Source organism: Salvia splendens, chromosome 6 (genome assembly GCF_004379255.2).
Source record: "Salvia splendens isolate huo1 chromosome 6, SspV2, whole genome shotgun sequence".
Taxonomy (NCBI): Eukaryota; Viridiplantae; Streptophyta; class Magnoliopsida; order Lamiales; family Lamiaceae; genus Salvia; species Salvia splendens.
In genome coordinates, this window is record NC_056037.1 from 6,242,048 (window position 1) to 6,254,488 (window position 12,441).

General features: G+C 38.7%; 1 protein-coding gene across 1 annotated transcript; it reads right to left on the reverse strand.

Annotated features, from left to right (window-relative positions):
• Positions 1–392: 392 nt before the first annotated feature.
• Positions 393–3,124, reverse strand: LOC121807044 (beta-fructofuranosidase, insoluble isoenzyme CWINV1-like). The gene is made up of 6 exons (XM_042207226.1): positions 2,872–3,124; positions 2,716–2,724; positions 1,389–2,410; positions 1,031–1,269; positions 856–943; positions 393–777 (listed from the first exon to the last, which is right to left on the reverse strand). Exons 1-6 carry the CDS (start codon positions 3,038–3,040, stop codon positions 568–570), a joined length of 1,737 nt encoding a protein of 578 aa, XP_042063160.1. The 5' UTR covers positions 3,041–3,124; the 3' UTR covers positions 393–567.
• Between the last annotated feature and the right edge of the window lie 9,317 nt (positions 3,125–12,441).

Below are 12,441 nucleotides of genomic sequence, written 5' to 3' on the forward strand. Positions count from 1 at the left end.
TTGTGGTTATAATATGACTTGACTTTTAATGGCTGTTAAATGGAGATCTTTGTCTTAAATGAAAACAAATGGATTTATTTCGATTGGTGAGAAAGATGTTGCTTCCTCCTCTTCATTTGGTTGTATAAATTTGAACTTGGTGTTAGTAGAAAAAGGTCACATTTTTTAGGACTTGCTTTCCAAACCATTTTGCGTGTGCCCACTCGAACTTAACCATGGACCACAAATTCTAATGTATACATGTTTCTTTCTCAGAGATCAAAATTAAAAGATGACTTAGAATTGAGTTTAAAAAAATATTGGTCTAGCTATTTCCCATTTCCAAGTAGTACTCATCTCATAAAAGTGAAGTGTGTTCCTATCCATCTATTCTTCATCAATACAAGACCATATGCTGAAACAATTTTTCTTTAAATGTAGTAACAAAAATTTCGAAATATCATCAGATACCATTTATTTAGTTTGCAGACATAATTTTTTTCTTTTGCAATTGAAGGCAAATTGATAGAATGGACCTCATTCATGTGATAAAAAACCGAGTCCTACCAACACCTTTTTTCGGTTGAGCTACTCGGAGTCCAGCCACGAGCTTCCTTCTTGTGAGAATCGAGCATTCTTCATGCTCCAAGCGCTAAGACTCGAAACCCCGACACTCTTAGCGCCGTTGTTGAACACGTAAACATGGGAGTTTTCAGAGATGGCCAATGTTGGATATGCTCTTGCAGTGATGCAGCTCTTCCCCTTCCCGCCAAAACTCTCTATTATCGAGTGATCAATCTGCGCGAGCGAGCACGATAAATCATGACTTTGCCGTTCATATTCCTACTACACAAGGGCTGAAAGAATTGTATGTACCAAAGTTCTCAATGAGATTTCCTCATTCGGATCCACATCGAGAAATGACCCGTAAATCGCGTCTTTGACTTGCGTTTTTAGTGAAGATCTGATAAACGTGTACAACAACAATGTTACTCCTATTTATAAAATTTTGGATGTGAATGAGATTCAAATCGGAAAATCTTACTCCTACCTGCTTTGGTCACTACACATGAGCATGGTGTGCTTCTGGCGGCCCTTGAAGACTCGAAAAAAGACAGCAGTTTGTTCGGTCAAGTCCTCTGAAGCTAGGACTAGGAGACCGAACGGCCCTATGACTCCGTTCACAGATGCATTATTTTGGATGCAAGTGAGTTGGGGGTCGAGCAATCCTTCATCGATCAGCTCGACCCCATCTAGATTTGAAAAGCGAAATGAGACTTCTACATCAGCCTATAAAACAATAGCAATCACATGTATTTCATTATGTAGTAATAGTACTACGAAATATGCGAATGAAATAGAAATATTATGAAAAAAAATGAGAATTGGAATATAGGAGTAGTTTTTACCTGTGAAGCTGTGACACCTGAAATTTCCAACACTTTCCCACTCTCGATCTCTTCATTATCTAACATAACTTTTCCATAACGAAGTTGTTCAACTTCTTCAATAGGCCATTGTATCAACTTTCTAAGATCTTTGTGAAGCAAAACACTTCTTGGCAATGCTTGTAAGCCATACCACCCCCTTTCGATGCTATTTGCTTCGCTATCGCCCTCGAGTATCCACGACCACAGCACCCTCCGTTTCTTGGCCGCGTCGTAGAATGATTTAGAAGCGTAAAAATTTCCATAATCGTACCTCAATTGGACTCGATCGTCCATGAAATCAACCCCGACAACATTAAATTCATCCGTCTCGGGATCATAAGTTCCCACGACATAGTCATCGCGGCCACTGAAGCTCGCCTTCAGGACATGCAACACATCTTCCCCATTGGTCGATGTGTCGAGTCCATGACCACCACTAGTACTAACAGGGTAAAAATCGGGACACTCCCACATTCCCGTCCTATTAGACATGTGCAGGGGGCTATCTCCCCTGCTCCAGCTAATAAAGTCACGACTCCTGTACAAAATCCCAGCTCCGTCACTGCCTAGCTGGCTCCCAATTAGGACACACCACGTCCCGTCTGTCTTTTGCCAGGCGGTCGTGGGGTCCCTAAAGGATCTCGGGTCTATGTCCGATGGCGGTGTTATCAAAGGATTATGCCGAGATTTTACCCAATCCCTCAGAAAGGGATCGGATGTGTTGCTCGGCATTGCAATATTTTGCACCTCCTCGCCTTCGTGGCTAATGCTTGTATAGAAAATGACGGGCGTGTTGTCGCTAGGGAGGATCGTGACGGAACCCGACCAGCAGCCCCGGAGGTCGTAGGGCTCGGTCGGAACAAGGGCGTGCTCGATGTGGGTCCAGTCAATGAGGTTGTAAGAAACGGAGTGGGCCCATGAAAGGTTACCGTTGCCCCATGTTGCACCATGTGGATTGTATTGATAGAAAAAATGGTATACCCCATTGTAGTACATTGGTCCTGTCACATTATTATTCATCGCCATTGATATTTCATTGATCACCAGAAATACGAGATTGAATAAATAAAATAATAATTGAACCTCACTTTTAACTACGGATGCTCGAGAAAGTATTAGTATTATTTATTCCAATATTTTCTTTTCTACTCAATAACCAGAGTATTTATTTTTCACATAATTCATTTCAGTTCCGACCGATCCTTAAATTAAACCCCACTAAAATAATTAACAGAGCTTTCTGGAAATATATTACTACTATTATATATGAAGATGAATCTCATCGAGAAAGAGAGAGAGAGATTACCATTTGGATCTTTAAGCTCATATGAAAAGGATCAAGATTTGCAGCAACAGTGAAAATTGAAAAATAACAAAAAAGAAAAAAAAAGGTCAGAAACTATTAGCAAAAAAATAGAGTGAGATAAGAAAATGAGAGAATTAAAGAAATAAATACTACTACCATTCATCCAGTTTTTGGGAGGTTGAAAATGGAATCCAGTTCTGTATGGCTGATCCTCTTTCGCCTCATATTCTTGGATAATCTTTTTATTTTTCTCAAAATAACCAGTTTTAACATAAGCTATCAAAATGGCTTGCAAAAGCAGTGCCCATATCACATATTTCTCCATCTTTAACCCAGAAATGGAGCTCAATATACATGTATAATCTCGCTTCTTACTAACTTTGCTGTACCTTTTTCTATTGCAACTTGCACTAATACACTTATTTTGATGTCTACATTATCATTATTTAGTCAGCATTAGTACCAAAGTTGAATACTCAAACATACATTAACTTCAAAGTGTATAATATTTTATAGTAATGCACTGTTTCTTGTCTCAGACTGTATACCGATTTAGTAATTTTTTAAGTAACAAATACTTTAATGCTCATATTTAGAAAGACTACAGCAATTGGTTTAATAACTTGCTCCGCTGTCCAAGTCTTAATTTTATAATTAATTTTGAATAGTTGCAACAACTGTCACGACAATTCACTCTTACTTAGGATAATACTTATCTTTTTAGCGGCAGTATTATTTTAATTTCAAGATAAAGGATTTGGTTGTTACAACTACTATTGCCTATTAAATTGGAATTATTAAAAAGGAAAAAAAATGAACTTAAAGATAATGACTTGTAAAAGTGATGACAAGGTTAATTAACTTAAGTCTTAATATGACATATTACTATTGATATTAACCAAGGAGGCTACACAAAACTTCTTTAAGTATTTCCATAAGATAATATTAATAGATGTCCATTAAATTCGATATGTTAGTTATTTAACGTTTCTAAATAATCTTTTTTAATCAATAAACTAATTTTATTTTTGGCCTGCTATGGTGAGCTAAATTATCATTAATAATTTAATATCCTATTTACTACTTATATACGTACAGTGCGAATGGCGATAAGACCAAATAATAAACAATTGTTTACAAAAATTTACTTCATCTGTCCCACTTAAAATGACTTACTTTTTTTTATTATTGCCGTCCCACTTAAAATGACTTACTTTTTTTTTATTATTGCCTCAATCAAGATGATCCATTATTAAAAATGAAAAGACTTTTATCTCTATTTTATTCATCCTCTTTTATTTTACTTTATCCATTTCACGCACAAAATAAAATCAAATAAATTTTTATGCTTATCTTACTTGAAATAGAGGAGGGGATAGTAAAAAATGAAAAAAACAACAAAAATAACCCAATAAAATAGGATAATGCTATGCAGCGGCTGGCCATAAAATGAGATTTTAGTAAATATAGATGTTATGGATATTAATGAATCAAATAGCTAATTTAATGACTTGATAAGACCCATTTCATGCATCGGTTTAGGGGTAAAATGTACGCTACTTGATCGGTTTTATCGCGCAAAGCAAGTGTTAAATGTGCATGAATGCCACTTGACCAAGGCAACAAGGCCAAACTGATCAAGCAAGTACAATAGGCGAAAAAAGGCCAGGAATCGGATGAGTTGATCAAGGGGGTAATCAAGCAGTCAAGGAGGGGACCACTGCTTCCAGAAAGACATGTGAGGCAATGAGCTGGATGGTGCGCAACATTCTGTTATCAAGGACAACGTTTTAGAAGGGGACACGTGTTGATATATGAGACGCAAGGACGGAGCTGAGTCATGAATCTGTTACTGAAAAGCGTCGTCATTCTAGAAGGAAAGCACGTAGCAATCAATGAGTCGCTCACTCTCAGCATGAGCGAACATTCCCTGCCAAGATCGTTATCCAGCTGGAGGTCGTGCCGATAAATAGGGGATGTGCCACCACATGGAAAGAGGGGAGAGCTTTTACCTTTCCGTCTTTAGTTTTTAGTTTATTTTAGCTCAGTTCTCTAGATAGCTTAGATAGAGAAACGTTTAGTTAAAGGTCGACCGAAGTGAGCGCTACAGAATACTCGATATCTCTCGGCGTTATCTCAAGTTTCCTGCCGATGATCTTCTTGGTTTTACTTGCTTTCGTATTTTCCGAAGTGTTAGCTTAGTCTAATTTCAAGTTGCTTTGTAGTTAAAGTTTCGAGCTTTTTATATTCCGCATAATCGCTGTACTCGTTTGGATGCTGAGTATAAAATCAAAGTTGTTCTGTTTTCGTCATCGTGTTTTCTATTCTAAGTAGTTAATTTTCATTCCAGTCTGCAATTCACTTGATCCAGTAGTTAAAATTCCCTTGAGCAAGCAGTTAGTTTACTTTATGTCTAGCGTAAACTCACTAGTTAAAAACTCCCAAAAGTAAAGCGTGGCAGCAGCCAACCCCTGTTCACTACTCACACACTTGATACACTAGCTTCTCTGTGGGATCGAACCCGAACTTGCCGCTTTACTGTTAAAGTAGTGCAAAATTGGGAGTTTATAAATTACTTTGGTGGTGAGCGAGAGCGAGATCGTCTTGATCAAGTGGCAACGACATTTGCTAACTGGTCCATCCGGTTCAATTATCTCTTCCATATAACTTGATCCAATCTCAATCATCCGTGTGCCCGCCATGACTCAATAACTTTACACTATTACCCTTTCTATTTAATTGTAGTTGTTTTTTAATTTCATTACCTTTATCCGATTTTTACATTTGTTTTCCTAATTCATTTATTTTTTTTAATTTATGTTTTCAGTAATTTATTTTTAAACTATTTTTAATCTAAAATTAAGCTTTTATCTTTCTCTAAATGTTTTTCTATTATACTATTATTAAAGTTCGAAATCAATAATAACTAAGTTGTGACTAGTCAATAATATTTTTATCAGGTTATAGTTTAAAATTATCAAGTATACTAAAAATATAGGGTGTATTAAAATATAATTTCATAAATCAATACACTAATTGTTTTTTATATAGTATGATATAGTTGTGTTTAAATAATTATCTTTTTCTCTTTATTTTAAACATATTATTTTAGGTTCTAATTTAAATTTTATTTTAAAAATAATAAAATCTTAAAATAGAATAAAAATTTTTTAAACATGAAATTCCCATTACCCGTAAGTCTCTGCCATCTCCCACTCTCTTATAAATATCAAAATCATTCCCACATAATCACTTTGCATTAGTATATTAATCTATGAGCCTATAATATACTAGTGCAAAAATATTTTAAAAATAATTAATAATATCAAAATGTTACATTATACTAATAGTTTATATATTTATATACTTTCCAATAATTATAAGCTGTGATATAATCTAATAATAATTGCAATTAATATTATTACTGTTAATATAGAATATAATATTATGGTGCTACTCCATTACTACATAACTTAATATAATTGTAATTACCATGACATTACCATGTACTGCATAGTCCATACTACTCCATAAGTTATTAGCTTTCTACTTTTACTTATTAGTACTTTACTTTGTAGACGTTAACAATAATGATGATGATAGTATAACTTAATCAGTCAATCACCTGCATTCAAAATGAGCTAGCCAATGATCGATGATGGAATTACTTCTAAATGATGATTATTAAGATTAATTACTTCTAAATGATGATTATTAAGATTAATTTTATAAATGATTACTATATTATAGTACTTGTATCAAATTAATTACAAAATTTAATTTCTTTCAGAAACGAATACGTATTCTATTTTATAGTATCATAAATCATTTAAGGTTTTATTCTCTTTTTAAAATTATTTTATTATAAACAAATTAAAAATATAATCTTACAGATTTTTTTCAATTTAAATTGAATTGACAAACTATTTAATTACCACACCATTCTTTCTTTATTCAAAATAGTAAAACACTTAATATCAACATAGAATTTTATTTGAGGGTTTTTTTTACCGTATTTTGAATTACTACTTGGTTCTTGGGCATACTGATGGTAGTTGTTACTTTGCCATATATGCAAAGTGCATAATCTTAGTAAATGTTGATTTTGTTTATATAAATTTGAGGCAACATGAGTTAACGGATAATCCAATTGAATAAATTATAGTCTCTTCACATTTATAATAGTATTTCATAGTTAAGGGTACATTTGTCCAAATAATTTTTTTTACGTTTTATAGTTATTGATTTCAACGAAATGGCATTAAATGCATAAACTTTTATTAATTTTTTTATTTTTATGGCTGGCCATGACGTGAGCCATTTAGCACTACTCAATAAAATAACAGAACATGCTTATATCCATGTGTCACTAGAGATGCCCAAGGTTTTCGGTTCCGGCAGTTAACCGTGGAACCGTAACCGCCGGTTCCGGTTTCGAACCGTAACCGCCGGTTCCGGTTTCGAACCGGAACCGTGACTTTTTTCTTGAACCGGAACCGCCATATTTTGAACCGCGGGCCGGTTCCTGTTCCAAATTTTACGAACCGAAACCGTGCCGGAACCGCTGGTTTTAGACGGTTTCAAACCGGAACCGTGAAATCTAGCCGAAAACCATGAAAAACCGCTGGAAATCGGCAGTTCGAAAACGTGAAAAACTGTAAAAAACCACTGAAAAACCGACGGTTCGGAACCGAAACTATAACCGTCGGTTTTGGAACCGGAACCGTAAAACACCCTCGCAGTTCGGTTCCGAACCGTAACTGCCGGTTCATGAACCATGGGCATTTCTATGTGTCACAGTATGACAAGATCTCGAGAAGCGAGATATTTTTCACAATGAAAGGAACTCCTAACTCGTGTGTGTTTTTCGTGCAATTCTCTCGACGTGACAACATCTTATTGGCTCACTTTATAGATTCACAGCCTATTCAATGTAGCAACGGTCAGAAAAACCCGACAGTCCGACCCTTCATATTTTACTTTATCAAGAATAAATCCTTAAATCACTATAAAATAAAAGATTAATAGCATTGATAATGAAATTACCGCCACGATAGTTTATAAATGAGTAAATAATACTCTCTCGGTCCCCAAAGAATATACACTTTGGATTTGACACGGATTTTAATGCAAAATTGGTAAAATAAGAGAGAGATGAATTGAAAAAGTAATCAAAGTATTGTAAATGGAGAATGAGTCCCACTTCAATAGAGAAAAAAATTTCCAAAATTGAAAAGTGCATATTCTTGTGTGACGAACTAGAAAGAAATAGTGCATGTTCTTGTGAGAGTGAGAGAATATAAATTTCTTAGAAAGTATGGGATTCTCTCCCCCCCCGGTGGTGTATCTGAAGCGATAGCCATTTGTACTACGCTTCAGTTTCTCAACACTGCCCTGGGCTAGGTATCATTTATACAGATGCACAAGGAGTAGTCTTCTCCATTATGAACACATCACCCGATTGGTCCGAATACGGAGCCGTCATATCGGAATGTCAACAATTACTACTACAGAGACCTGATGTGGTAGTAGGTTGGGTTCGTCGTTCAAATAATATATTAGCACATATTATAGCTTGTAACTCTTTTATGTATCTTCCTTGTATGTTTTGGTCTTTTATTCCGGATTGTATCGTTGAATACTTTTAATTAATTCACCGTTGTTCCTTCACAAAAAAAAAGTTATTCATCACCAGTTAATTTTTTCATAATTATATAAGCAATATTTTTTAATAAAAATAACTTATAATTTACTTCAGAAATGCATTTTCAGTTACATATCATTCATTTTTTTCCCCACTCTTTAGCTTATTAATCCAATTATGCTAATATTTTAACGATTTACAAACTGATAACATAAGATATTTACATCTAATTTTCAATCCAAACAATCCTTAAGGGCATCAGCAGTTGGACGCCCTAAGAGCATCGACAATGGGGCGCCCGAAGGCGCGCCCGATGCGTGCCATCGTCCTCGGGCACCATTGTGGGTGCCCGGATGATGCGACGCTCTAAGCCCACGCCCTATGCTTCGTCCGCGGTAGAAGCGTGCCCAATAGGCCATCGGGCGCCATTGTGGGCTACGCGGACGATGGCGCGCCCGATGGCACACTTTTTTAATTTTTTTTAATGCTAAATTCGAAAAATTTATTTAAATACCCCCTACCCCACCTTCATTTGTAACATTTCATATCACGATTCCACTCTCGAAACTCACATTTACTACGAAATGGATTCAAGTCCCAATAGTCCGATGTTTGGGGGTGATGTGCGTTGGCCGGGTACAGAACCCGACGAATAGTCCGATGTTTGGGGGTGAATCGTGTAACTTTTGTTTAATCAATGCAGTCTTCGCCGGTTTTTATTTAATCGTTGCATTTTTTAATTAGTTTGCATTATATATTTTGAAAACATTTAAATTAATAAACTAAACAATAGTAAAACCTATAGGGCGTCCCATATGGCGCCCCACTGCAGGTGGAAGGGTAGGAGGATAAAAAAGATGACGTGGCGGTGCATAGGGCGCGCCTTAGGGCACTCCATTGCTAATGCTCTAATGGGTGCCCTAAAGCCCGCCCTATGCACCGCCACGTCAGCATTTTACCCTCCTCCCCTACCACCTGCAGTGGGGCGCCCTAAGCATTTTACTATTGTTTTGTTAATTAATTTAAATGTTTTCAAATATATAAATGCAAACTTAGAAAAAACACAACGATTAACTAAGAACGGAAAAAATTCATTGATTATAAAAAAAAGTTACACGAGTTAGAAATAAAAAAAATGACTATCCTACAAAAGCCCCAACTTCCGACTCAACTCATCAATCAACCTCTGGATGAATTCGGCTCTGGCCGGATCCGTACACTTCATAAGGGCGTTGTGCGTATCCAACAACGTCTGCGCCATCGAGGCCGTTGCCAAATCCGCTTAGGCAAGTGTCGTCGGGGTCGGGGTTGGGGTCGGGATCGGCGATGGGGGCGGCGGCTGAGGAGGATGTCGCATTCGCCTTCCCCTTGTTCTTCGCAGGCTTGACGCCTATGGGACGCCGCGGGGAGGACTTCGGTGTGCTAGAAGTCTCTTCCTCCGTGCACGTCTGGTTGAGGTCCACCGGACGAGTTTCACTTTCGCTGGTCATGTAACCACCAGTGTCGGTGGTCTTCGTCCTCTTCGCCGCACCGGTGTGCAGAATTCCACCTTGGAACTTCTGCTTGTCCCTAAAGAGCGCCCAGATGTTGAAATGCTTGAAGTCGTCGTACATGGACTGGTACGACAACAGTATTCTATTGCGCTCGTCGCTCAAGCTCTCGTCGCTTCCCTGATCCCTCGAGCACTTCTCGTACTCCGCCGCGAACAGGTTGACTTGCTTCTTCAACTGATCCCAGTGCTTGCGGAGCTGCTCCCGTTGGCGATTGTACGCGCTCGGGGGCTTCTCCTCATTGTAGCGCTCGGCGATGCGCTCCCAGTACGCGATCTGCTTTTGGTTGTTCGCGAATATCGGGTCCTCCGATATATCCACCCAACACCTCGCCAAGACGAGGGTTTCATCCGGCTGGTAGTTCGTACGGCCGGGGGCGTACTCTTCACAAGTTGTCGGAGGTGGCAACTTGTGCGCCCGGTGCTTGGTCCGCTTCTTTCTGGCGGGAGCGGGGGCGGCGTAGACGGTGGCGGCGCGACGGGAAGCGGCGGCAGGGCGAGTTGGAGACGGCTCCATGTCGGAGAGACCGTACGAATCCGTACTGAAGTCCGGATCGTACTGTGTATTGGCGTCGAACGACCGATATTCGCCAGGTTGTGTACCCGGCCACCGTGCGCCATCTCCAAACATCGGGCTACTAGGACTTGAGTATCCACCGGAATCCATTTTATAGCGTAATTTGAGAGTTTAAAGCTAATCGAAAAGTTACAAATGAAAAGTGAAGCTGGGGTATATATATAACAAAATTTTCGAATTAAAAAAAAAAACTTAAACGCGTTGCATCGTCTGCGTCGCCCACAGTGGGCGGACGATGGCGCAGACGATGCCCTATCGTCCGCGCTTCGTCCGCAGACTAAGCGTCGGGCGCGGACGACGCATCGTCCGTCGTCCGAGGAGCCACAGTGGTGGACGATTGCATCGGGCGCGCTATCGTCCGCCCCACTGTAGATTGCCTAAGGCGCGCTCTAAAGCCCGCCCTATGCACTGCCACGTCAGCATTTTATCCTCCTACCCTTTCACCTGCAGTGGGGCGCCCTGAACATTTTCTTTTATTTGAATATTTAAATAAATACAAAAATTGGGAAAAAATTCATTTCATTTATAATATTAATACATTACAATACGAATTAAAAAATGTGAGAGATGAGAGAAATGAGAGATGCGAGAAATGTTCGTATGAAAAATAGAATGAGAAACGAGGTTTAATAAATAGACAAAATTCGAAAAAAAAACAAAAAACGTGTTGCATCGTCCGCGTCGCCCACAGTGGGCGGACGATGGCGCGGACGATGCCATATCGTCCACGCTTCCTCCGCGGACTATCTGTCGAGCGAGGACGACACATCGTCCATCGTCTGCGCACACACAGTGGCGGACGATGGTGCACCCGAGGCATCGGTCGGCCTATCGTCCGACCCTACGTGGGTGCCCTAAGTTATCTATAACCTCAGTCTATAATAAATAAACACAGACAAACAAATCTTTGCCAACCAAGTCAAATAATAAGGCGTAAGCTGTAACTTCAGCAGTGCCAGCCTCTGCCCGAATCTGCCTGGCCTCCGCTTATATATAAAGTTTAAACACTCACTTTATATCTCTCCATCAGCTCAGCCGTTTAACTTTCTCTCAACCCGCATTACTTTACTTCAATCACATTTCAGCAGCGCAATGGCGATCTCTAAGAGAGGAGTTTTCATGGTCGCGGCAACAATTCTGGCTCTCGCTGGAGCCGCTGTGGCGCAGGAGGCGCCGGCGCCCTGCATCCTGATACGATTATATCTCTTATGATCTTCCAATTATTTAGTTTTCCTTTATTTACCATATCTTTCCCATATTTGTTTAGATATTTGTTTCTTGTTCATTAAGTTAGGGTAGTAGTATTTTAGTATTATAAATAGGAGAGATTATATCATTGTAATCAATCAATGAATGAAATATTTTCTCTAAACCTAGCTTGAGCAACAAGTGTAATTTTAGTTCTCTCTTTGCTGTCATCGGAACACGTCCGTGAAACAGCAAATCGTGACCTTTCCTTCGAGCTTGTCGAAGGTTTGATCACCTTATCACTCCGACAAGTTAGTTAACCGGCCTCGTTACGGAGAACGTCCCTAACACATCCTCCGCCGGAGTGGCGGCTCCATCGTTGGCGGTCGGCTGCGCTCTCGCCGTGGCGTCGTTGGTGTTCGGATCTGCGCTCAGGATCTGAGGTTTTTCTGCATACGTATTTAGTGAGTGCTGTTTATAGAGCGGGATTCTCTCATTGTTAGTGCTGTGCACATCTGCTTCCATTTCTGATTTCTCCGCGATTTCGTACATATACATTACTAGTATTTATTTACTTATTTGTACGTATTTGGTATTTATATTATCGTATTTTTATTTTTTATTGTGACTGAATTGCGCTTTATATTCATAGGATTTACACTTTTTTACAAATATAATTGAACTATTTTAACTTTAATTTTAAGGTGAAATATGAAATACAGTAAGTTTTAATCAAAGACAACTTTATTGCAACATTGCGCTATGCAT

Excerpts from the sequence above, each read along its gene's own strand:
- LOC121807044 (XM_042207226.1), bottom strand. The coding sequence starts at position 3,040 with ATGGAGAAATATGTGATATGGGCACTGCTTTTGCAAGCCATTTTGATA. Across the intron at positions 1,270-1,388 it reads CAGGTGTCACAGCTTCACAG|GCTGATGTAGAAGTCTCATT; the intron begins GTAAAAACTACT and ends ATTGTTTTATAG. Across the intron at positions 778-855 it reads AAATCTCATTGAGAACTTTG|ATTGATCACTCGATAATAGA; the intron begins GTACATACAATT and ends TCGCTCGCGCAG.